This window comes from Odocoileus virginianus, chromosome 15 (assembly GCF_023699985.2).
Source record: "Odocoileus virginianus isolate 20LAN1187 ecotype Illinois chromosome 15, Ovbor_1.2, whole genome shotgun sequence".
Classification (NCBI taxonomy): Eukaryota; Metazoa; Chordata; class Mammalia; order Artiodactyla; family Cervidae; genus Odocoileus; species Odocoileus virginianus.
The window spans coordinates 55,646,783-55,672,964 of record NC_069688.1 but is presented as its reverse complement, the minus strand read 5'-3'; the positions used below and the strand labels follow the sequence as shown (position 1 = coordinate 55,672,964).

At 37.1% G+C, this 26,182-nt stretch overlaps 1 protein-coding gene across 3 annotated transcripts; it reads left to right on the top strand.

Annotated features, from left to right (window-relative positions):
• Positions 1-356: 356 nt before the first annotated feature.
• CIBAR1 (CBY1 interacting BAR domain containing 1) lies at positions 357-23,209 on the top strand. Of its 3 annotated transcripts, XM_070477406.1 has the most exons (8): positions 357-441; positions 881-1,115; positions 3,646-3,714; positions 4,632-4,733; positions 8,785-8,889; positions 17,506-17,619; positions 21,258-21,377; positions 22,966-23,209. In XM_070477406.1, the coding sequence occupies exons 1-8, from the start codon at positions 416-418 to the stop codon at positions 23,053-23,055; spliced, it is 861 nt and encodes a 286-aa protein (XP_070333507.1). In that variant the 5' UTR covers positions 357-415; the 3' UTR covers positions 23,056-23,209. The 3 variants fall into 3 exon arrangements, with proteins under 3 accessions (XP_070333507.1, XP_070333508.1, XP_070333509.1); XM_070477407.1 differs by lacking the exon at positions 17,506-17,619; XM_070477408.1 differs by lacking the exons at positions 3,646-3,714; positions 4,632-4,733.
• The last annotated feature ends 2,973 nt before the right edge of the window (positions 23,210-26,182 follow it).

The window sequence follows — 26,182 nt, the reverse complement described above, 5'->3', positions numbered from 1 at the left end:
GCTGCCACAAACCATCAGCCAACCTGCCAGAGGCTTTCGCCCGCGGGGAACGCCGGGGCGGACGCGGGTGGGCGCGCCCCGCGCGTGCCCGCACCCGGGCCCTTCCCTTGCTTCCGGGCGCCTGCCGCGGGGGACGCCGGGGCGGACGCCGAGGGTCAGCGGACGCGGGTGGGCGCGCCCCGCGCGTGCCCGCATCCGGGCCCTTCCCGCGCTTCCGGACTCCGGTCGCGGGGGCGCGCGCCTCGTTGCCGTGGAAACGCCGAGGCCCTCGCGGCGGCGGCGACGGCTACGGCGACGGCGGCGGCGCGGGGGGCGGGCGCGCGCGGGGCGGGCTCTCGCGCCCCGGCGCACGTCCGGGCGCCGAGACCCTGTCGTTGGGCCTCAGCGCGGGGTCTCCAGCAGTGAGCGAGGCAGCATGTTGAGGCGCAGCTTGGAAAACCGGTAACCGCCGCCGGGAGGCCGCAGCGGCCCAGGGCCCCCCACCACCACACACACACGCGAGGGCTCGGGTCGAGGCGCCTCCGGACCGAGTTCGGGCCCTCAGGCCGGGCTCCGAGCGGCGCCCGCCGCGCTCTGGGCCGGCCACCCGGGGCCCCAGCGGCGCCCCGCAGCGCGGTCCCCGGCCCCCGGCCCGGCACTGCCGCGGATCCAGCGGGGCCTCTCGGGGCGCCGGCACTGCGGGATGTGCAGACCAGGCCCGGGATGGGGGCCCGGAGGAGACGCAGGGGTGCTTGAAGGTTTGCGTCTGCGAAGCTGCAAACTGCGCCCCCCCCCCCCCCGCAGGAAATGTTGGCGTCATCACGTGTAACGCGAAGATGAAGTCATGTCACCTAATCAGATGAGAATGATTTGCTTTTTTGTGTGTCCCCTTTCTCTGTAGGGATGCTCAGACCAGACAACTGCAAGATGCTGTCACCAATGTGGAGAAACATTTCGGAGAGCTGTGCCAGATCTTTGCTGCTTACGTGCGGAAAACCGCCCGACTGCGAGACAAAGCGGACCTCCTGGTGAACGAAATCAACGTGTATGCCTCTACTGAGACCCCGCACTTAAAGCAGGGCCTGAAAAACTTTGCGGACGAGTTTGCCAAACTTCAGGATTATCGACAAGCCGAGGTACGGAGTGAGGTCACAGCGTCCTGTTAATGAGTGAGCCCTGAAGTGGTGGACAGAGGAGCCGTGAAGACGTGTAATCTACCCAACTGCAGTGGCGGGCACACACTTGATGATAACGTGCATTGTCATGTCGGTAGCACTGTGTGAGTCTTATTAAAGGGAAGCTTCTTGTAATTTTTGCCCTTTTCAAACTAACCTCTAGGGTGTCTTGAAGTCATGAATTTCCCCACCTCATTTGCCAGCTTTTAGCCAAAGGGGTGACTGTTTACAGGGGGTAGTAAACATAGTACCCGAGTCAAGAAAAGGAGCTTGGCTTGTGTCTTGTCTGCCGGTAGGTACATTTTAAAGTAGTATATCTGGAGATGGAAGATATTGGGAGTGGTACTGTGAGTGGATAAGTAGTAACTATACAGGAGATCTTTGTTGCTGCTTCCGAGCGCTGGAAGTTGAGCTATGTTTCATTGAGAGGAGGGCAAAAAAAAAAAGTGCACTGATTTCTATTACAATCAACAGTGCAACTTTGTGAAGTTCCCCACCCCACCCCGAAAGGACAGGGGTAGAAGATGGTGTTGTAATTGTTTAAATTGTTAAATCCCATTTACTTTTTAAAAATTTATTTATTTATTTATTTTTGCCTGCGCTGGGTCTTCATTGCTCCCTGGGTTTTCTCTAGTTGGGGCCAGGGAGGCTACTCTTCTTGCAGGGCGCGGGCTTCTCATTGCGGTAGCCTCTCTTGTCGCGGCGATGGGGCTCTAGGCCCAAGAGCTTCAGTAATGGTAGCAGGCGGGCTCAATAGTTGGTGGCACATGGGCTTAGTGGCTCCGCTGTGTGTGGGACCTTCCCACCCCAGGGATCGAACCCGTGTCCCCTTCATTAGCGCCTGGACACCTATCTATCCACTGCGCCATCAGGGAAACCCAGCCCATTACTTTAATACCTCGTTTGCACTTTCAGGTATATTTCTTTTAAGGTTCAAGACTCAGGTTGGAAGTTTTCACTTTAACTTTTAACTTGTCAGAAGTTGCCCAGTTTTTGAGCTGTATTGCTTCTTTTGTGCCTTTAAAAGCCTAAAACAAATTTCAATTACCAAAAAAAAAAAAAAACTTGAAGTCAAAAAGAAGATAATGATCCTTGAAGCTATAACTGCTAATGAAACAGAAATTTAAGTAGTAGTTACTTTGGGGGGAAATGGTGGGTTCTTCTCATATGTTTTGTGTGTAATAAACTTTCAGTTACGTGTAACTGGGAACTTGACTGTTTCATAAGTAGTTTATACTCACAGATAATCCTAAAATCCTACTTTAGCCAATAATTTCAGTGCCCCTTTCTAGAAAATCTTTATGCTATTTATCAAATAGCAAAGTGAATTGATTTACATGTGTTCTCCTTTTTATTTCCCTTGCTTACCAAATGGTGGAGGTGCTAAAGAACAATGAACAAAAAAGGTAGGCTACAAAAAGGAGAACAGAAAAAAGATCTAGCTAATCTTTACACTGAATAACCAGTGTATGGATTATTTGAAATGGGATAAATAATCCTGAATATTCATGGATTTGTTTTTAGGATTCCTAATATTTAAATGCTTAGTGAGAACTTGATCTCTATTTTCCTAAAATCTTTTAAAATGAAGTATACATTCTGTTTATAAAAACTAAACAAAAACCATTATAAAGTTATATATACTCACTGATTATAAAAACATGTATCAGCAAAATAAAGCTTTTTTCCTGCTACAAAAGTAATACATGTTCATTTTAAACAATTAAATATATGTCATCTTGTATTACCTATCCTGAAAAAGAAAATTTTAATGTCCAGGAGTTGTTTTTCTTATATTTATATAAAAAGCTATATACTTGCCTTTTAAAAAAATTCATTTCTTTAGTGCCTTCCACTAGTGCTATTAGTAAAAGGAGAAATTACTCAGAATCTGATAAATATTGCAATGTTTAAGAAAACTGTTTAGTTCTACATAAAAGAGAGATTGACCACATAGTTTGACAGCTCAGCAACACTGAGACCATCTATCTTGTTCTTTAAGCTTTGATAATTTACAGATGTCTTCCCATTAAAAAAAAAATTGCAGTTAATACAGTGGTCTCTAGGCTTTTTTTCTTTTGAGGATGCAGTTGTTTTAAATGTTTCCAATATGCTATATTTTTCAGCTTCAATTTCCTTATCTGGAAGGTTGGGCTGTTACGTTTCAGATATAATGTACGTAAAGTATCCATTCAGGTGTTAAACACACTGAAAGTGTAGCCGCAATAAAATTTGAGATCTTAAAACTTAACCAAAGCTACTGCACACTGTCACAGTTTTTAATGTATTTGAGTTTAGATTCTGAGTCTTACCAATTTCCAGAGATTATCCTTTTATTTATAAATGTTGCTGACATTTTAATTTAAAACTGTCAAATATTAATCAGCATTGTGATTATGGTCTGGATAGACAGTGTAGGTTTTATTTCAGAATTTAAATTTTGATATGTCTATGTTTCTTTTCAGTTATATTTTATAATAATTCTCAATAGGTTGAAAGACTTGAAGCCAAAGTAGTTGAACCTTTGAAAGCTTATGGAACCATTGTAAAAATGAAGCGAGTAAGTAAATTCATCTTTTTCTATTATTTTTAGGTATTATGGCAAAACACAAGGTTTCCAATAACTATCCTTTTGAGAAAAGGTACAGAGTAGTGTTCAGTCATTCTTATTACACTGAAGCATTATTTCTTATAACTTTGAGAATAATGAAGCATTTTTATATACTACTATAGCATCATAGCATTATTTTGTTTATTGTGGAAACTTTAAAATATTTAATATTTACAGTCATGAAGAATATATGGACAGAAATTATTTTACTAAATATTCTTATATTTTTGTTTTAAAGCAGGCAATAACATGCAAACTAAAAGTCAGTGTAACACAGCTTTTTTAAAAATTTTTTTCTTGAAGTTCAACATAACGATTTGATGTTTGTATATATTGTGAAATGATTAAACAAGTCTAGTTCGCATCTGTCACAATATATAGTTTAAAAAATCTTTTCCTTGTGATGAGAACTTTTAAGACCTAGTATCCTAACAACTTTCAAAATGCAGTACAGTATTAATTCTAGTCACTATGGTAGATATTACATTCTGAAAGTTCTATATTTAAAATCAATTTTATTGAGGCATAATTTACATGCAGTAAAATTCTGCTGTTTTAAATGTTTTAGTAAATGTGTATACACATGTAACTACCACCACAATCAAACTTTTGTATGTGTGTATATACATATGTGTGTGTATGTGTATATATAATTTTGTGTTGCAATTCTGTCATTCTTTAGTAGGATATTAAATACACACATGCACACAGTCTTATGTACAAAGACACACACTGGTAATGTAATCATTCCAGTGATAGTGATGCCTGAATCAAATAGGGAATGTTTTTGCATTCTAAAACAGAGAAGGGTGTATTTTATTCTTAAATCAGAGATATTTATTAACAAAAAAAATGCCTTTCTGCAGGATGATCTCAAAGCAACATTAACAGCAAGGAATCGAGAAGCTAAACAGTTAACTCAGTTAGAAAGAACACGTCAGAGAAATCCATCTGATCGACATGTTATTGTATCCTTTGAATTTTGGTCTTTAAAAAAATATTTTGTAAGGTATGCTGTACAAAAGTAAATATATATGAAAATTATACATTTATACTTTAAATCTGCAAAGAATATGAATATAAAGTTTGAAAAGAAACATGGGCATTTAAAATGCTTACTGTGGAAATTAGTTAATTTTAAAGAGAGTATACAACCTAAATCAGTCTTCTTGTGTTGTTTTCCACGACAGACATTCCAAATTTAAAACACTTATATGTATAGATGTTTTATAAACAGTACATACAAAATTCTAAGATCTTTTACATAAAAAATGATTGATGACTAAACAAATGATGATGAAATATTATAAAAGTAACTTAAAGATCTGTCATTAATCCTAATATATCAATGCCTTCTCAGCCCTGCATTTGAGGAAAGGAACAAACTGTTTTTTCCCCAAAACTCCCTTCATCTTAGGAAAACAACTACTTTGTGAAACTGCAATTATGACTTCTCGCCAAAGACGCTTAGGATATTCAAGAGTTTTGAGATTCACAGCTGGACACAAGTCTTAATAGGCTTGTCTACTGTTACAGGGCTCTTCTGTTAAGAGCAATTATTTCTTAAACTTAGAATGTGCCTATTCAAAATTAAACAGAAAAAGAAAAATAGCACCTGACTTATTGTAAGCAACTGGGATAAGTGCAATTGTAGAGAAAGTACTGGCTGACTGTGGGGCTTCCCTGGTGGCTCAGCTGGTAAAGAATCCGCCTGCAATGCAGGAGACCTGGGTTTGATCCAGGGAACCTGGATTTGTCCCCTGGGTGGGGAGGATTCCCTGGAGAAGGAAAGGCTACCTACTCCAGTATTCTAGCCTGGAGAATTCCATGGACTGTATAGTCCATGGGGTTGCAAAGAGTCAGACGCGACTGAGTGACTTTCACTTCATGTTCAGCTCACCCTGCGGCCTCTCTTCCCCATGCTTGCTTATGTCTCATGATTTTGACAACCTGAGACTAGAAAATAAAGGACAGTCTACATTTAGCTGGAGCTCCAATACTTTGGCCACCTGATGCGAAGAGCTGACTCATTTGAAAAGACCCTGATGCTGGGAAAGATTGAGGGTGGGAGGAGAAGGGGATGACAGAGGATGGGATGGTTGGATGGCATCACCAACTCAATGGACATGAGTTTGAGTTAACTCTGGGAGTTGGTGATGGACAGGGAGTCCGGCGTGCTGCGGTTCATGGGGTCGCAAAGAATCGGACACGACTGAGCTACTGAACTGAACTACATAGAAATGTATCCACTATAAATATAAAAATATTCAGTCATAGCATCAAAGAATATTTACCAGGATGACCCTTAAAATTCATCTCACTATTAATAAGAAACACATTAATGTTCAGTATGTAAAATAAAAGAGGTATAAGAGGCTGGGGTGATGAAGAATCCTAGTGCACTACCTGGACCCCCCACAAGGCCCCTGGTAGCTTCTGAAAAGTTTCCTGCAGCACAATTTGAAAAGCACCAATCTGGCTCACTCTTTTATAGGCCATTTTGCACGCAGACTAATTTCATTAAATACACTGATACCCTATTCATAAAGCATCATAATATTTTAATCAAAAGTATCTCCTACCCAAATTAGTACGTTATATGATTTTGAAGAATTTTCAACAAAGGGAAGGAATACAGATCTGTATCCACTTTCCTAAAAATAGCTGTGTAACTTTGGGCAAGTTGCTATGCTGGAGTGAAAGGATTTGAGACTTCAAGAAATGAAAAATAGTTGCTGGAGGGTGGTAGGAGATTAAGATACAGCTGTCCCAGCTGTGGCTTCTGCTTCCTACTCTTTCCTAGTTTAACCAACTCTACCTACCCTTCCAAATTTTAAACTGTCAAAAAATGGGGAAGGGAAACACATGTCAAAATTAAGTAGTCACGATAAAAATTGCATGAGTCACATGTATTGAACAGTATTAGAAAAATACTCTGCTTGTATATTTTCATTAGTAAAAGGTTAACACACATCATAACATTTAGAAAGTTTTTCATCATCATAAATCCTGTGATAGTTACATTTTAAAAACTCCAAAGCCCAGTAATAAAGGGGACTGTTTTTGATTACTGGTTATGATTAAAAGTTTGCATGTAAAATTATGCAGGAAAACTTTACACCCTTTATAGCAAATGTACACACACAGATATATATGAGTATGTTTTAAAGCTTAGTTTCTTGAAATTGTATATCTGAATTAAGCTAGTTAGTATATAATCAGTATAAGTTATGATGTATAGTCTAATTAGAAGAGGATATAATTCTGTCAGAGCATATGATTTTAATTTATTGGAATAAATTTTTCTACTTGAAATGTATTTTTCCTTTATGAAAAATTTCAGTCACAGGTGGGTAATAAAGTGATGTGTCAAGAAATGGATCCCTGTAGTAAACCCTTTTACTTTATTTCCATTTATACATTTTCTTAAAAAAGAAAGCAAGAGTGTAAATGTTACAATATTATGTGTCACAAAACTTTACTTAAAACGGCAGATTTTTTCTATGCAATAATTATTAAGATGATATGTGATACTTCTGAGTGAACATAATACTAGCATAGGAAACAAAACATTATTAGAACTTAATCAGAAAATTGGGCCATGTTTTTAAAACATGTTTTATTAGTTCAACAAAAAATTTTAAATATTTTTGGACAACTGCTGTCATTAAGGAAGAAGTGATATTTTAAAGAGAAATATATGCCACTGGCTATATATATGGCTGTTGAGCTCATGAAATGGCAACTAGAATAACCAGCTTTTTAATTAATTTAAATGTAAATAGCTACATGTTGCTAGTGGCCACCATACTGATTGTACAGTGTGAATCTAAACAGTATCAGTACTTTGAAGCAAAGCATTAGACTTTCCATATTATTTATTAGTTATTGGTGTGTATGTATATATATATTTTGTAATAAGCATTAACTAAGTAGTAATAGTGCAATATTACTAGCTTAGAAGGATATTCATACTGAATATAATACTGAATATATACTGAAATAAACATTTGTAGTGTATATTCTTTTTTGTTGTTGTTGTTCAGTCACTCAGTCATGTCCGACTCTTTGTGACCCCATGGACTGCAGCACACCAGGCTTCCCTGTCCTTCACTATCTACTGAAGTTTGATTAGACTCATGTCCATTGAGCCAATGATGCCATCCAACCGTCTCATCCTCTGTCACCCCCTCTCCTCTTGCCCTTAATCTTTGCCAGCATAGGGTCTTTTCCAATCAGGCTGTTCACATCTGGTAGTGAAAGGACTGGAGCTTCAGCATCAGTCCTTCCAATGAATATTCAAGGTTGATTTCGACTGGAGCTTCAGCATCAGTCCTTCCAATGAATATTCAAGGTTGATTTCCTTTAGGATTGACTGGTTTGATCTTGCAGTCCAAGGGACTCTCAAGAGTCTTCTCTAGCACCAAAGTTCGATAGCATCAACTCTTTGGTGCTCAGCCTTCTTTATATGTATATTCTCCTGTACCTAATTAGGATATTTCAGCAGTAGAAACATTTCATGCATTTGGAGAACTAGAAGATTGAAAATACTTAAGTCACAGGTCTTTTGGCAGGACAAAGCATTAACGGGGAGAGAGATAGTAAGAGGAAAAGGAGAGCATAATAAATGGCAGAGACTTGAAATATGGGAAAGCAGTAGAAAATATAGAAAATAGTTTTACAGTAAATCAAACAGAGTGATAGCAGGAAAAAGAATGGTTTGTATAAAAGGAAGGAATTTTGTTTTGAGATCATGAATCATATCATCTAATAAATTTAAAGTTTTTTATTCTGCTGTGTTTATTATATAAATCGCTTTATGTGGTAATATGTATTTTTGAGTGATTTACACTGTTATGGCAAAAAGCCAGTATTGCATTTACAAATGCATTTACAGAACTGCATTTATAAAAAGCCAACACTGTATTTACAAAGGTAGCATTTACAGAAGGACTCAATCAAAAGGATTCTGACTTGATTTTTGTTTTTTGTATCTTTGGTTGGGGAATACTTTCGTAGGCAGAAACTGAATTACAAAGAGCTACACTGGATGCTACCCGAACAACTCGTCATCTGGAGGAAACTATTGACAATTTTGAAAAGCAGAAAATAAAGGATATAAAGGTAACAAAATAACTATTAAGGTTCAAAATATGTTTTCTAAATTAATTTTTTATTTAAATTTATGAAAAATTTAAATTACTGATTTTCTTTAGCTCATGGTCTGTGTGAGAAAGATATAAACAAAATATATCAAATGTTATTTTCTTATGGAAACAACAGTATATACAGGTACTACATTCCCAACAGAGGCTAGATATTTAGATGTTATCAAAAATACTATTAACCACAGAAAAATAAAGTCTATTATGTTTTTATGTATCAGGTACTAGTCCACGCACTTTACATAAATTATCTTTTAATCTTTACAGCAACCTCATAGTGTAGCATCTATGTATACTACATACCAGTATCTATCTCATTCCTTTTAATGGTGGAATAATATTCTATTGTATGGATATTACCATGAAAGTGAGGTGATTAAGAAGAGATATAAGGCAGTATCATAGCCCACAGTTCAAAGTCTGAACTATAAGCCAATTATATATTTTAAAAACCTGTGCTTTCCATTACTATACAGTTTTGTTGCAGTAAGGGGGACCCCTTCCAGGGCCCGAAACTGGGCTCTTGTCTGACTCTCGGAAAAGAACTGTCTGAGGAGACGCATGTGCTGAGAAAGCAAGAGATTTTATTGGAAAGGGCGCGCAGGTGGAGGGCAGCAGGGTCAGGGAACCCAGGAGAACAGCTCTGTCACATGGCTTGCATGGGTTTTATGGTGATGGGATTAGTTTCCAGGTTGTCTTTAGCCTTTTATTCTGACTCAGAGTCCTCCCTGGTTGTGCATGCCTTGTTCAGCCAAGATGGGTGCCAGAGAGAAGGATTCTGGGAGGTGGTCGGAGATGTGGTGTCTCCTTTTGACCTTTCCCGAACTCTTCCTGTTGGTAGTGGCTTGTTAGTTCTGTGTTCCTTACCAGGACCTCCTGTAGTAAAACAACTCATGCAAATGGTTACTATGGTGCCTAGCCAGGGTGGGCAATTTCAGTCAGTGTGCTTCCCCTAACACTATTACTAATTTTTTGGCTTGTAGCTTTCTAATTCCTACATTATCAAATAAGAGTAGCTAACCACATAAACGTGCATCCACCGTAGTTTAGTGTCACAGGAAGAATAGCCTTATTTTATTGTAACACATCAGTAGACATTCAGGTTCCTGGACTTGAGATGGTATATTTTTAATTGGAGGATAATTGCTTTACAATGTTGTAGTGGTTTCTACCATACAACAATGCAAGTCAGTCATAATTATATGTATATGCCCTCCCTCCAGAACCTCCCTCCCAAATCCCCAAACCTAAAGATGGTCTTCAGTGACTTATTCACCAATATTTTGGAAAGATTTGGAGGATTACTTATGACCATGTTGTGTCCTTTAAAACAAGTCATCTAAGGATGCCTTTTCACTCACTGCAGATTCTTCTGGAACAGCTTTTAAAGAGAAGTATTTTTTGTTATTTTCATAACTTACTAACAAATTATCCTTCTTTCAAAAGTTATGCCCTTATCAATAAAGTCAGCATTATCTGCCACTTAATTGTACCATTCCTGTCTGCAATCAATGAAACATTTATTTGTCCTTTTATGTTTTTTAATTTCCTATCATAGTTTCATAGAATTCCAGAACTTTGATTTTTTCTGATAGCCAGGCTCAAAGGTTTCTACTTTGGTCCTGAAGGTTGAAGAAAAAAAAAAAGTAAGCCTGTCAATTCAGCACTCAGAGTGTAATGTAGATTGCTACCCAGGAAGAGCTCCATAGCAGGCTGGCCTGAGACAACCCTTTTGCCGACATGGGGGAGCACTGGCAGGGCGTAATGTAACTGCCAGCATCCTCTCTTAAATTGAGGGAGAAGGGAAGGAAGGTTGAAATAATTAGCTTTCATCTAAAAAAGATGATTGGAAACTTGTGAGATATGCCTGATTCATTGCCACCTAAGGGCTTCTTTAGTGACCTGGGAGCCCAATTCCTCACCCTACCGCTGTTCTTCATGCCTACACACTTCTCTTTTATACCTGGCAATCTTTGTCTCTGATCTTTGGACTCACTTCCATGTGCTGCTTCTTGCATGCTGGCGAACTCTACAGGCGTTTATAATCCCATGAGCACCACCAGTTACAAAATGAGCAGAGACAGTGAGTGTAGAATTCCCGACTGCAGCCTGGATTTCCTGAAGCAGCAGGACAGGGAGTCAGGAACTGCACAGTGGAGGGTGTATGGAGAAAAAACATGCTTCCATGCTTCTCTGCCTGCGGTCTCATGCCCCTAGAAGAGGGAGGTCTTGTGGCGGTCACAAAAACAAAAAAAGAGAAAAAATAGGAGAAAACCTAAAAAAAGCTAGAGAGATTATTCATATACCATACAATTCACCGTACAGCTCAGCAGTTTGTAATATGTTCAGATATCTACAACCATCACCACTCCATTTTAGAACATTCTTATCATCTCAGAGTGAGGCCTAGTACACTTTAGCTTTTACCTCCCTGCTCCCACAGTCCCCACCCGCGGCCTAAGCAACTATCACTAATCTCATGTCTCTTTGGATTTGGCTCTTCTGAATGTACATTTCATATGAATGGAATCATAAAATACATGGTTTTCATAACTGGTTTCTTTCACTTAGCGTGCTTTCAAGGTTTATCTATGGTGTAACATGTATCAATATCTGTCTCATTCCTTTGTATGGTGGAATAATATTCCATTGTATGGATATTACCATATTCTACCTTTTCACTGTCATGATTAATGATATAAACATTCATGTACAAGTTTTTGTTGAGACATACTTCTCTTAGACATTTTTCATTTTAGTTCAACCATATACCCTGTTGAATTGCTGGCTCATAAGGTGACTCTATCTTTAATTATGTGAGAAACTGCCAGACTGTTTGCCAAAGTGGCTATGCCACTGTATTTTCCCACCAGTATTATATGAGGCTTCTGATTTCTCTGCATCCTCCCCAGTACTTGTTGCTCACCAGACTTTTTCATTATAGCCATCCTAGTGAGTGTAGAGTGGTATCTTATTGTGGTTTTGATTTGCATTTTCCTGCTGATGTTTATGGCCATTTGTATATCTTCCTTGAGAAAAAAATGTCTATTCAGATTATTTTAATTGGATTTCTTTTTTATTTCATTTTTAAGAGTTCTTTTTATATTCTGTATGCAAATCCTTTATCAAATGTCTTGCAGTTATTTCCTCCCATTCTGTGAGTTCTTTTCACTATCTTGATGGTATCCCTTGAAGCACAAAGCTTTTTAATTTTGATGAAGTCCAGTTTATCTTTGGGCTTCCCTGATAGCTCAGCTGGCAAAGAATCTGCCTGTAATGCAGGAGACCGTGGTTCAATTCCTGGGTCTGGAAGTTCCCCTGGAGAAGGGAAAGGCTACCCACTCCAGTATTATTGGGTTTCCTTGGTGGCTTATCTGGTAAAGAATCCACCTGCAGTGTGGGAGACCTGGGTTCAATCCCTGGGTTGGGAAGATCCCCTGGAGAAGGGAAAGGCTCCCCACTCCAGTACTCTGGCCTGGAGAATTCTGTGGACTGCGTCATTATCTAAGAATCCATTGCCAAATCTGAAATTATAAAGATTTATCCTGGTTTTCTTCTAACACTGTTACAGTTTTCACTATTAAGTCTTTGATCCGTTAATTTTTGTGTATCACGTGAACTGAAAGTTAAACCCCATTCTTTTCCATCTGTCCACGCAGTTGTTCCAGTGATTTGTTGAAGAGACTGTTTTTTAAGTCCTGGCACTCTTGTTGAAAGTTGACATGTTTTGTCTCTGAATTTCCATTCTCTTTTATTGATGTATGGTGGTGGTTTAGTCACTAACACATCTGACTCTTGCAAGCCCATGGACTGTAGCCTACCAAGCTCCTCTGTCCATGAGATTTCCCAGACAAGAATACTGTAGTAGTTTGCCATTTCCTTCTCCTTATTCCAGTATCATACTGTTTTAACAGTGCTTTGTAATAAGTTTTAAAATCAGGGTGTATAAATTCTCTGTTTTGTTCCTTTTTAAGATTCTTTTGATTATTCTCAATCTGTTGTAGTTTGGTGTGAATTTTGGAATCAGCTTATCAGTTTCCACAAGTCGGCTGGGATCCTGACAGCGTGCGCATGTGCATGCGTGGTCACTCAGTCATGTCCTACTCTCTGCAACCCCATGGACTGTTGCCCGACAGACTCCTCTGCCCATGGGGTTCTCTAGGCAAGAATACTGGAGTGCATAGCCACTCCCTTCTCCAGAGGATTGAACCCAGGTCTCCTGCATTGCAAGCAGATACCATCTGAGCCACCAAATTCAGATAGGGATTGCATCAAATCTGTGGATCAGTTTGGGGAGTAGTGCCTTTTTGGATGAATTCTTCCAATCCATGAACATGGGCTGTTTCTCCATTTAGTTAAAGCATCCTTATTTTAATAATGTATGTTTGTGCTTTTTTAAATGTTTTCCTCAGCATTTCATAATTATCGATGCTACTATAAATGGAATTGTTTACTTCATTTCAGTTGTGCATTTCAAATACACAGAAATACAATTGATTTTTGTGTACTAACCTTGTATCTTGCAACCCTGCAGAACTCTGTTATTAGCTCTGATAGTTTTTTGCATATTCCTTTGGATTTTCTTTTGTGGGGGGGGCTGGTTTCTATATATAAGATCACGTCATCTGTGAAAATGTACACTTTTAATACAAACTCTATCAAAATCCCAGAATTATCAGTTCCAGTAATCAATTCCAGTCTGTTAGGATTATGAATCTCTGATCTCTGTATCTTTCCTCCTTATCTGTCAAACTGTTCCTGTTCAAAGCTAAGCTTCATTTGAGATGTTTTATGACAAAGAAGGATGCACAAATCCTACACCCAAGAGCCTTAAAAATCAAATAAAAAGGGTTACTTTACCACACCCTTATTTCTAATAAAAACAGTATTCAGGTACTGCTATGTTGATGTTAGCATGTCTTACAAACACTTCTATTTGTGAGACAAATTCTTGGAAAAAATCATTGATGCCACTCATATTTTGGGAGAAACGAACAACAAACATTTTTTTTTTTAAGAATGGTCTTATTGTTACCTGTTTTCAGGCTACTGTTGCAGATGGAAGCAGAACTTCTGGGTGCTTAAATCTCCCTGAGAGTAGAAATGATTGACAATAGTGAGCACTGCACATAATGTATTAACTATGAAGTGGGGTTTATCAACAAGTCCATCTGAATTTTAGTAGCAGCATTAATTAGTAAGGTAGCACAATTCTTAGTAAAAGACTTCATTACAAACCTTGCAAAGTGTTTGTCTTTCTGAGAGAAGTTGCTATGAACTTAGTTAGTTGTATAGAATGTGGAAGAAAACTCATAGTTTTATTTCTTTCCCATGTAATAGGAAAAGTCATCAGTTATATGTTGTCAAGGGAATTTTCTGACTTATGAAAAGGATCTGCATCAGGGGTCATTCCAGGGACATATAGGGATAGCAATTCAGTATTGGTAAAGTAGCTGATGTGAACAAGAACATCTTCAAGATTTAGTTTTTATCAGCTTTATTTTTCTTATAAATATAAAATGACCATAAATTTTCATAAAATTATGGAAGAAAACATAATTCCCTACTGAGAAATAATCAGCATCTTGGTTTATATCCTTCCAGACTTTTTTTCTATGAAACATACACAAGAAGTATACTAAGGAGAATGACAACAACCAATATTTCTTAAGACATTAACTATGCTACACATTCTAAGCATTTTATGTGGATAAACTCATTTCCTCCTCACAGTGTCTTATGAGAAAGGCAATATTATTACCCCTATACAGTTATATTTAAGTGGGACCACACTATATGTAGCATCTCTTTTTAAAATTTAATATATCATGGATATATTTGTGGTAAGAAACAAAGATCCATGTTGTCCTTTTTGGTATCCTTGTATAGTATTTTGCTATACTATATGAGGAATAGTATAGCTACATGGATATATTCATATGTTTAACCATCACCTGTTGGTGGACATCTAGATTATTTTTGCTATTATAGATCTCATTGCATCATTAAACATCCACCCTTTTGCTGGTTCAGTTATTTTGTGGGGGATAAATTACTGGAAGTAGCATTCTTGTTCAAAGAGCATACACACTTTCAATTTGGATAGCTATTTATAACTTCTGTCCACAAATCTTTGACTAGTTTACATTTCTGCAGAACATTACATGAGCACCCAGTGTAACAATGCTGAGTAGTAGTATTTTTAATAGTACCCAGTGTGATAGTGTAAAATCAGTATCATTTTAATTTTCAGTTAGTACTGTTGAGGAAGTGTTTTTTCATATATTTAATGACAATAAATTACTCACTTGACCTTAGCTTATATTTTTAGAGTGTTGGCATTTTTTGTTAATTTTTAAAAACTCTTCAGACTGAGACAATTAACCTATTATATTAAAGAGAAGGTATGTTGAAATATATTTTCCCATTTTGTTGCTTATGTTTTTGCCACCTTAGTCTTATTTTTTGCTGCCAGATCTATTGGTCTTCTCTTTCTGCCTTGATGTTGTATTTAGAAAGGAGTATTCATCGATTATATAACTATTTGCTGTATTTTCTTCTAGTCTTCGTATGATTTTTTAGTATTTTAAATATTTAAATGTCTAAATTTATTATTTTCAAATGAATAGAAAGTTCTCCTGAAATCATTTATTGAATAGCCTTTACTCTAGAGAGCTGTCATTTTACCTTTATTTGCAAAAATTGTTAACAAGACCTTTAATGACTTTTTTGTTAAATATTCTGCTTTCCAATTAAACCAGGATGGAGATTTTAATGTTACATAAGGAATAATTTCTAATTTATCTGGCTTAACTTCTTTAGCAATAAAATTAGCTAATTTGTGCTGAGCACTTACTCTAAGCCAGTAACCATACTATACTTTTGATTACATTTAACCCTTAAAGCAAAACCTATGGTTTTGAAATTAAGGAAAAAGAACAGATAAAGTGCTTAATATTACACAGCTGATTTGTTTCAGTCTTGATTTGAACTCTTGCTAAGTCACTTCAGTCGTGTTCGACTCTTTGCTACCCCATGGACCTTGCTCGCCAGGTCCGTGGGATTCTCCAGGCAAGAGCACTGGAGTGGATGCTCTCCTCCATGGGATCTTCCCTACCCAGGGATTGAACCTGCGTCTCTTATGTTTTCTGCATTAGCAGTTAGGTTCTTTACCACTAACGCCATCTAGGAACCCCTGATTTGAAATCAGGTTAATCTTAATCCAGAGCCCGTATTTTTAACTGCTGTGCCACCTGCTTTACTGAGTACTCACCAATGAGTAGAGAATTCCATTAGCTCCCCCATCCCCCACCGATAAAACTGAAGTACCCACCCAAATGGCCTTGTAGTCAAACTGAAAAGGGGGTAAACGAAACTCCTTGTATGCCTGTCTCTTACCATATTGACCCATTCCAGATTAGCAGATTACATGTGATCATTGAAAGATGTATTTATTTGAGAAAAATTATTTCTAAATATGATACTACAAGATAGCTGTATGGCTGTCTTCCAGGGTGCAGGACCACTCCTATCTGGGTGGTTAAGACAGGAGAGCAGAAATGAAGGAAAATGAGTATTTGACTATTGCCTTTGAGCCTAACCCATTTCATCTATACTGCCCCTTTAAGGACAGTGCTTGAGTATTTTCTATCCTATTCTTACTCTCTCCACTGCTCTCTATGTTAATGCTCCGATTTTTTTATCTTGATAGACAAAATGATAGAAGGATGAGACCCTTTTTTATTGAAAACGTATCTGGCTTACATACTTTCTGCCTACCAGTTCTTCTCCCACCCTGCTTAGATCAAGGTGCACACCCTTATTCATTCTCTTTTCTCATAGCCTTCCTGACCAAAAGTTGTCGTCATCTTGCTTATAAGAGTTTACCTGAGATACTCAGATGAATTGAAAAAAAAAAAAAAAAAAAGAGTTTACCTGCAGTGTATTTGCAAAGGAAATAATTGAGTCCAGTGAGAACAGCACAGTAAAATGAGCAGGAGCTATAACCTTGAAGAATCAGACCCAAGTCTTAACATTGTTAACGATTAGCAATGCTGAGCATGTCATATATTTGTAAACTGGAAAGCTCCATGCAAATGTATTGTGCTGTTATCAGGAGTAGGAATTGTGGCTGGAGAATACAAGCAACATATAATATGTTGGGATGGAATTCTTGCCTAAAAACATCCCTTTAAACACCAGTTGGAGTTGCTAAAAAAAAAAAAAAAAAAGCATCAGAACTGAACTTCTTTAGCTAGTATTTATAGGCATTGATAACAGAGTACATAGTGACAAACATTTTAGTGATGTGTAATGACAGTCATCTTTTTTAAACAAATGTCTAATAGAACATACTTAAAAACGGAAGTAAATAATAAGATACTAAATATTTTGTGTAATTTGAAAGTTTTGCTGCAGAAGATATCTGCAACTATTTTTATTCCAGTTATCATTTGTACTTCATTTTCCCTGTTGAAAAACCTCTGTACTGAATAAAATGTCAAGACTATAGTAGAGAATAACTCTACTAAATTCATGAAGCAATTTGTTTAAATTCAAATCCTTGTTTTTTCAGACTATATTTTCAGAATTTATCACTATTGAAATGTTATTTCACGGCAAAGCTTTAGAGGTCTACACTGCTGCCTACCAAAATATACAAAAGATTGATGAAGAAGAAGATTTAGAGGTAGGACTATGTCTATCTAAGCTCAGTTCTTCTATTGATATGGAAATATTTAAAAGAAACCATTACAGTTTGGGTAAAAATATCTTAAATTACAACACTACGTGGTTTAGATGTCATTGTATGCAGTTCCAAATAGCTGAACCTTTATGACTTTCTAGTTAACTTTTCAAATTAACCATGGTTAAGTTCAAAGGATTAATATCTAGTAAAACATAGAAACAAAGCCATAATGTGAAATAAGGTATCATTTTGACTAGTGGTGTAAGTCACTTATGTGTGTTAAAAATACTATTTATTGATTTAAGCCAAAATTTGAGTATTTATGCCACGCACAACATTGAAAGCTTTACATTTTCTCACTCACTCCTGTAACTCAGGTGCTGTGATGATTCATTTACAACTAAAGAAAGCAGGTGTAGAGGCTTTAAGTAACTTAACTTGCCCTTGACCACTTAGCTAGTAAAAGAGCAGAATCTGTTTCTAACTAGTTTTGTGAGACTTAATCTGTAAGCTATGAAATAAGTGTAGATTGTATACAGGTGGGGAGGGGGGATGGCTGTGTGTCTGTTTCAGTCAGTCATGTCTGACTCTGTGACCCCATGGACCGTAGCCTGCCAGGCTCCTATGTATGGGATTCTCCAGGCAATACTGGTTCTCCAGGCTTGCTTTGTATTGATAGTTAAATGCAAATATTAACTCTTAAATATTCAAGATGTATTTTGTCCATATATCTCTACAGTAGAAGTGAGAACAGCCATGTATTCTCAAGATATAGCCAAAATTTTTTAATTATATAAGTTAATTCCATAATTTTCAAGGATCCATTTATTTTTTTAAGTAAAATATCTATCAAGATTCCCCAAGGCTTCACTTCCCACTACTCCACTGGTTTCAAGAAACATGAATTCAGTAAAACCAGACTATACAGCTTGGCCAAAATGAAGAGAAGTACATGTTTTAGTATGTTTTCCAATGCCAAAATCTGATCTTTTACCTCAGTAAAGCATACACAATCATATTTCTATTTGTTAATAGAATGGTTTCTATTCCCTCCAAATACTAAAGCTTTCTTAATTTTCACTCATTTTTACATCCTTTTAAAAAAATAACCATCAAGCTTTTAACTGTAATTTATAAAACAGCAAATGTTTATACAGTGATTAACCAGCTACTGACCTGTGCATTTTCACTGTATTATTTTAATCCTACCATGAATTTTAATAAAAGTACTTACTGTCCTCATTTCTACGGATGAAAAAACTGAGGCATAGTGAGGTTAAGGAACTTTCCAGAGGATCCCATAGCTAGTAACATAGCCGTAAGCCAAACAGTAGTCTGACTACACTGTTTTTATCCTATCTACACTGCCAGAAGCATGGTTCTTGGTGAGTGACATGAACTGTTTCCTGCAAGAAACAACACTGCATTGAGTGGCAGGTTTAAAATTGATCCCCCACTTTGGCTATAAGGTTGAAGTTCCCATTACAAGTATTTTCATTCTCCATTTTCTAACACCCTTGACTTAATGTACTTTCAAGTTCCTCAAGCCCTCTGGACCCAAAGATTTTCTTTCTTGTTCCATAGGTCCTAGGTATCTTCTTTTGTCACAGCACTTCCTTTACCACTTCTCTTAACACTGCTCTTTATCAGCTAGCTAGGTAGCTTGTAGGAGAGGTCCATACACGCAAAATCTCAGTGCTGTCTAGATGTGTTTTTGAGTATCAACTTCCCCACTTTTTCTGATGGGGCACTATTGAGCAAGTTAATTTCTTCACACTTCATTGCTTATCTCTAAAATGGAGATACTTATGTACATTCATTAGCTGTTTACTGAGCATCTGTTATATGCCAGACACTGTTGTGAGTGCTGAGGATTCAGCACTATAGCGTTGGTCCAAGTAGTCAAAAAGCAGAAACTTAAAAAAGAGTTCAGGTGTTAAAAAAAAGATACATTTCATAATATGAAGGAAAAAATATAGATAACATACTGTTGTGCGAATGAGTGTATGTGATGGAGGATCCTAGATAGTCTGGAGAATCAAAGAATGATTTCTTATTCAGAAGTTTGAGGGGTATGTCGAATCCCTGTCTACAGTATCAGGCAGAGTACAGATAGTTATACAAACATCCTGAGGTATAATGCATTATGATGCCGTAACTTATGGAAAGGAGAGGAAAGCAGTTTGGGGAAAAGTTGTGTGGGACAAGCCAAAGTAAAATTACATCAGCAACCAAGGAGAGGAAAGGACCCTTTAAACTTTAAATACAGTTTCTTGGAAACAAGTAGAGAAAAGATGCAGAGAGGGACAGAGAAATAATTTCATATTCTTAGGTTCTAGTCCTTACTACATGAGAATTGCTGATTTATTGAGACAGCAGCTAGTTTTTTGCATCCAGTTACATCAGAAACCACCTTACCTGATTTGTTCTTAACATTAAAAGTGCTATCATATTCCCCTTCAAAAGATCACCTCTGTACATTCAGTTCAGAGCATATTCGGATCTTGAGACTCACTCCTAGAAAAGATCTTGGACCATATATTGGAAAATGCAGTATTGCCAATAAATATCCCTATAAATATGTTCTTTTACAGTAAATTAATATTTAACTGGTTTAGACTTTTATCCCAAGGGTGATATATTATCTTCCATTTCCCACTTTTAACTTTATCTTTGCTAGAAAACCCAAAGAAAAGAATGTTGTTTTAACAAAAATGTATTTCTCCCAAATACCAGTGACTTCAGTCCACTTTTGATATCATACCAGGATGCCAGGGTCCATGTCTAGCACCAAAATATAATTGGGTCTTCAGTAAAACTCTTAAATAATTATCAGTATGCTTGGATTGCCCTAAAACACATCTTAGCTCTTTTGTTAAGTTTTATCCCTTGATTGCTTTTATGTGCTGTACTTCTTTAATGTTAAAAAAAAGCAGAAAAAAGAGCAAGTTTTTGTTTGTTGGTCTGAAGTTTTAGCTAAGGGGAAGATGCACTGTGGAGACTCAGTGATACCTGCTTTTAAAAAGCAAAGAGAGCATGACAAGTTGAGGGGGAAATGAGGGCATATGAAGAAATTCACATCTGATAGACGTGCCTGTTTTACGTTACAAAGTGGTGGTGTAAAAGATAAATAAGGAGGCTTAAGAGTGCAGTAATACTTGGAACTACTGCTTTAAGGAAAAAGAACTAACAAGCAATGACATTTCAGATGCTACTGACATTGGCATTTCATAGAATGGCTCCATTTACTCTTCTGTGATATATTGGGAAAGCACTGTAGTGAATTTAAACTGGTAAGAGTTGAGGATAGGCAGAACAGAAAGAATCAAAGGTGACTTACTGTCTCATTGGGTTGCATACTCTTTGAAGGTAGGAACTTTTCACGTTTCACCAGCAAAAGCTCTTAAGTGACTGTTTCAGGACCCGTCATTTTATATGGTTCAGTAGAATTTTTTAGCTTACATCTTTTCAACGTAAAATATTTCTTAAATTTTTGTTTTAAATTGGCAATAAATAATGTCCCCGGGGCAGGGTAGGGGAGGGGAGTTGCTTCAATAAATTCTTCACTAAAGGGAACATGACTTTCTAGATTTCCAGTTTAGTATCTAGTTTATAACATTGTTTTATCATTGCAACAGGTTTTCCGACATTCTCTGTATCCCCAAGATTATCCATCCCGTTTAGATATTGTAAGAGCAAATTCGAAGTCACCTCTTCAAAGATCATTGTCAGCTAAGTGTGTATCTGGAACAGGACAGGTGAGCTAGAAACCATAATTTTAAGGAATGTAAGCTACTGCCTTTTGTTCAGTATTAAAAATGTTCTCCTTAAATCATAGGATCTTGAATAACCTGCTCTTCCCCTCTTACATATAAAATGTGAAACTGCACTAGGTTCTGCTTTATTATTGATACTTCTTTCCTGTGAGATATATGACTCTCTGAAGCAGAACATTCAGTAGCAAGGTAGAATGGGCAGGAGAATGCTAATTTACATTTGTTCTCTGGTATAATGTGAAGATTCTGAAATCAAACTGCCTAGGGTTTAAATCCCACTAGCATGGCTTACTGGAAATTATATCTAGAAAGGACCTTTCCTGAATGTTACCATAGATCTAGAAGCACATATCTTTAGGCAAAGCATCAATTTTCTCTTTTCTTCTTCTATATCCAGAAAGCCTGAGTTACCTGGTATCTAGAGTAGGCGATATCCCTTTTTCCTGGGGAGCCAGAGAGAAAATACCAGGTTATGTGGACCACATGGTCTCTGCCCCAACCAAGAGCAGCCACAAGCAATACATTAACAAATCAACATGTTGTAATAAAATTTTATTTACAGAAACAAGACAAACTGGGCTTTAGCTTGCCAACTTCTGATTTAGAAAGCTATGGTTTTTTTCGTATCTAGCCTTCAGAATTTAAAATTGAGCATTCAGTTGTATGTGACCAAATACCTTCTGTTCTCATTTATATCTTCTAAGCACTTATGCATCTCTCCCCCTAACCAAATTATAGTTTTATTATTCCAATACTAAATAAATTCCATAAATCTGTAGTATATAGTACGTAGAGAATTTTGACTATTTAGAGCTAATAGTATCACCTCAGTTAGCGAAGATCTGTGTAGCACTTTAGACTACATAATGCCAAGGTTTCTCAGCCTCAGCACTGTCAACTTTGAGCCAGATGATTTGGGGGGCGGGGGGGCAGGGGTGTGGTATCTTGTCCTGTGCATTGGACAGATGCTGAGCAGCATTCCCAGCCTCTACCTACAGGAGCTCTGTAATGCCCTTACCCTCCCCCAGAAGTGACAATCAGGTGTCTCCAGACATTGCAGATGTGCCCTGGGAGGTATAGTCACCCTCTGAAAAGTCTGAAGCAGGATGACCCAAGTGGCAACAGTCAGAAATGAAAGCCAAGTCGTGAATTCAGATTCTCATCTCATTAATTTTAAATCACACTATGTTCAAAGTTTAATATTTTTGCCTAGTTGAAATATCCTTTTGTTCTGCCATCCCTTTGATGATTCTCATGTTTTTGTAACCTAAGAATTATTTAACTTAAAATTTTTTTAATATTTTATAATGTACTTTTCTCTGGAAGTATGTTATCAAAGTACTGATATCCAATTGCAGTTCAAATGGCTAATTTCACACTTTTGTTCTTGAAAAAATTTTGTGATTGTTTTCAAACCTTTAAATACAATTCATAATTTAGAATTTTCATTACTAAATATTATTTATGGACATTTTTCTGATATTTGTTCTGTGTGCCCTTATCTAACTATCAGGGCATAAAAAAGATATTTTTAAGTTAATGATTTTTAAAACATGTTAACTTTTAACAGGTATTGACCTGTCGACTAAGAAAGGATCAGCAAACAGAAGAAGATGATGAAGAGGATGAAGACTTAGATGTTACAGAAGAAGAAAATTAAATTTCTTAAGTAAACTTTGCATTTCCATTTTCATCTTAAATGACCTGGAATCCAGAATTACTAAAACTGAAAAACAATACTGGCTTGATATGTTAAACCTCAAATGAAATCCTAAATGTAGAAATTATTAAAGGAAATTTATGCCAACCAAAAATGGAAGTTTTAAAAAATATTACCCATCAGTCATTTCAACATTTCTATCTAGCATCATACTATCTTTTTTATAGGTTCCATTGTTTCTTAAAAACAATGTATTTTGGAACTGTTTCAAATTAATGCACTAACCTAGTTGGTTGTAGTAGGTAAATAACAAAAAGAGATTTAACAATTCCACTTACTTCCTTCAGATTAAGACACCATGCTTTCAACACCAGAACAGGGTCCTAGATAGTCATTCTGATTAAATACAAATTTTATTCCATAAAGCATTCATCAAAAAGACGTGTTCTTTTTCCTTTGTACTTTCTTTTTCACTTTTACTACAACCTAAAGTTTCCTCGTTCAGTATATAAATTTACTTTTCAACAAGAGTATTATAGTCACTCTCAAATAATAGGAATAGGGCACTATCAGTGTTTTACAACTATACATAAGCATAAATTTTAGCTTTAAAAAGCTACATTCAGCTTGATTCTGGTTTTAAAACAAAACCACTGTCAAACTAAAGCACTATATATGGCACCACAACTTTTGGAAAGCTAGAACTGGTTGGAATGTTTCCCTTAAAAAATATAGCAAATCATAAATCAGTAAAAAGTTATATATTTTATCAGCCGACCATATAATCAATAAGAGTACACAGTCACTCGCTTTCTTGAAAATAGAAAACAATCTAATCAAAGCCTTTCAGTATATCTCATGCTTTTATTTCTTTGGATGGAGAACTGTACTTATTATTTCATAGATCCCAGTCTGGCATATAAAAATTAGGAAACTGATATTATCTGGGATTACCACAAAAAGCAGTTATTCATAACAAAAATACTTTTCTAGAATGCTTTTTTGACTTTTGAAATTATTTGTGATCTGTTCTTAAAGCATTGCTTCCTGAAAATAGTCCTAAGTGATAGTTACTTAAGTAAATAAAATATTCAAAACATTTAAAAACTGTAAATAAATATCCCAGGTGGTGGTAGTGGTAAAGAACCCACCTGCCAATGTAGGAGATGGGAGAGAGGTTGATTTGACCCCTGGATTGGGAAGATGTCCTGAAGGGCATGGCCACCCACTCCAGTACTCTTGCCTGGAGAACCCAATGGACAGAGGAGCCTGAAGGGCTGCAGTCCACAGCATCACAAAGAGTCGGACACAACTAAAGTGACTTAGCACACAGCATGCACAAATAAATTTACATTCATAAAAACTGAGGCTGTCACTGCATTTTCTCAGTATTTAACCTTGGTATTGTAGCTTGGTGAAAAAAACAAGGTTATTGTATTTCTCTTGCAGATTCTGATCACAACTCACTTCTCTTGAGCATCAGTTGCCCTATTTGTAAAATTAAAATAGTGCCTGATATTTAAAGCAATCAAATTATGATATAAAACCTATGCTCTATTTAAAAAATATTCTAAGGACAAAAGGATTATTACACATAGTACTTTCACATATAATTAATTTTTAGGCCAGCAACAGGTTGGCAAACCTGAAAGGGTTGCTGTTTACTCGCTAAGTTGTGTCCAGCCTTTGTGACCTCATGGACTGGAGCCCACCAGGGCTCTCTGTCCATGGGATTTCCCAGGCAAGAATACTGGGAACGGATTGCCATTGCCTTCAAGGAATCTGCGTGGCCCAGGGATCGGACCCGTATCTCTTGCATTCAGAGGCAGGTTCTTTACCACTAAAGCCACAAGGTAAGGTCTTAAAAGGGTTATAAAGTAACTATTTCTACAGTTGTTGAGCTGAGACAAAATCAAGGCTATTACATACTTAGGTAACCATACTTTAAAATATAAAAACCTTTTTAGCTTCCTTATAAAAAGACAGGCAACCAGTCTGACTAGTTGGTTGGCTACAGGCTTCCATTTGTCTCCAAAATAGGTATATTAGGGTTATTGAAACTATACAGTTAATTCATATATAAAGATCATATAGTACCTATTACAGTTCACTAAATATTAGCTAACATTTAATGCAGAGATGGAGGTGATAGGGTCACTGCTTAATAGGTGATATATGGACCAAGAGCCAATACTCATGACAGTATTGTCATTAAGTGTGCTAAGTGTGCACTCCTAAGGAGTCTTACTATCTCTTGGTTATGAGATTAAGCTTACTTTCTAGGCATTATCTATATTTTTCAGATGCCTCAAGTCAAAAATGTTTGGCTTTAAGATAATTAAAATGCCACTGGATATTAAACTTAATAAACAATATGCCACTAAAATACCTAATAAATCTAGGAGAGGAAACACAACTGGCTATGAGATAATTATTGAAGCTGGGCAATGGGTTTATGAGGATTTAGTGCTCTTTTACATGTTTGAAATTGGTGGTGTGTTGGTAAACTGGCTCACTGAGGTGGAAAATGCCCTGATATTCTGCACTTACCAGTTTCCATGGTATAAATAACTCCTATCATGGCCAATTTAAGTTACCAACATGTCAGTGAAGGCAAAGTCGTGAACAGATGTGCAGAAATGGCTCCCAAGCAGTAGAAGCCAGTTTTCTGTAGCAAACTTTAAAAAGTTAAAAAACATATTAAACTGAAGATCATGGAGTAGAATTCTTATCAATCCAGTAATTTTACAATCAAAATACGAAGCCTGTGCTTACTATTGTGATAGCCTTTTAATTACCACCACCATTCCATCCTAGCCTAGACTGAGAAGCAGTTCCATATTAAGTTATACTTCACCTTAAGCTTCATCATAGCTTTCATTTATTTATATGTATTTGAGAAGCATTTTTAGGTCTTCCAATACACTTGTCAGTTAAGAGTGATCAAATAAACCAAACAATCTCTGAGCACTTAAAAAATCTTTTCTTCCTATTGTCATTTTCCTAGCTTGTAAGCTTACTAGTTTCAAGTGCCATACTGATGTACTTTTCTGAACCAAATTTACCAGTTAATTCATTTTACTAGCAAGTAGGATGTTCAACATAATTAAAAACACAGAAACTTCGG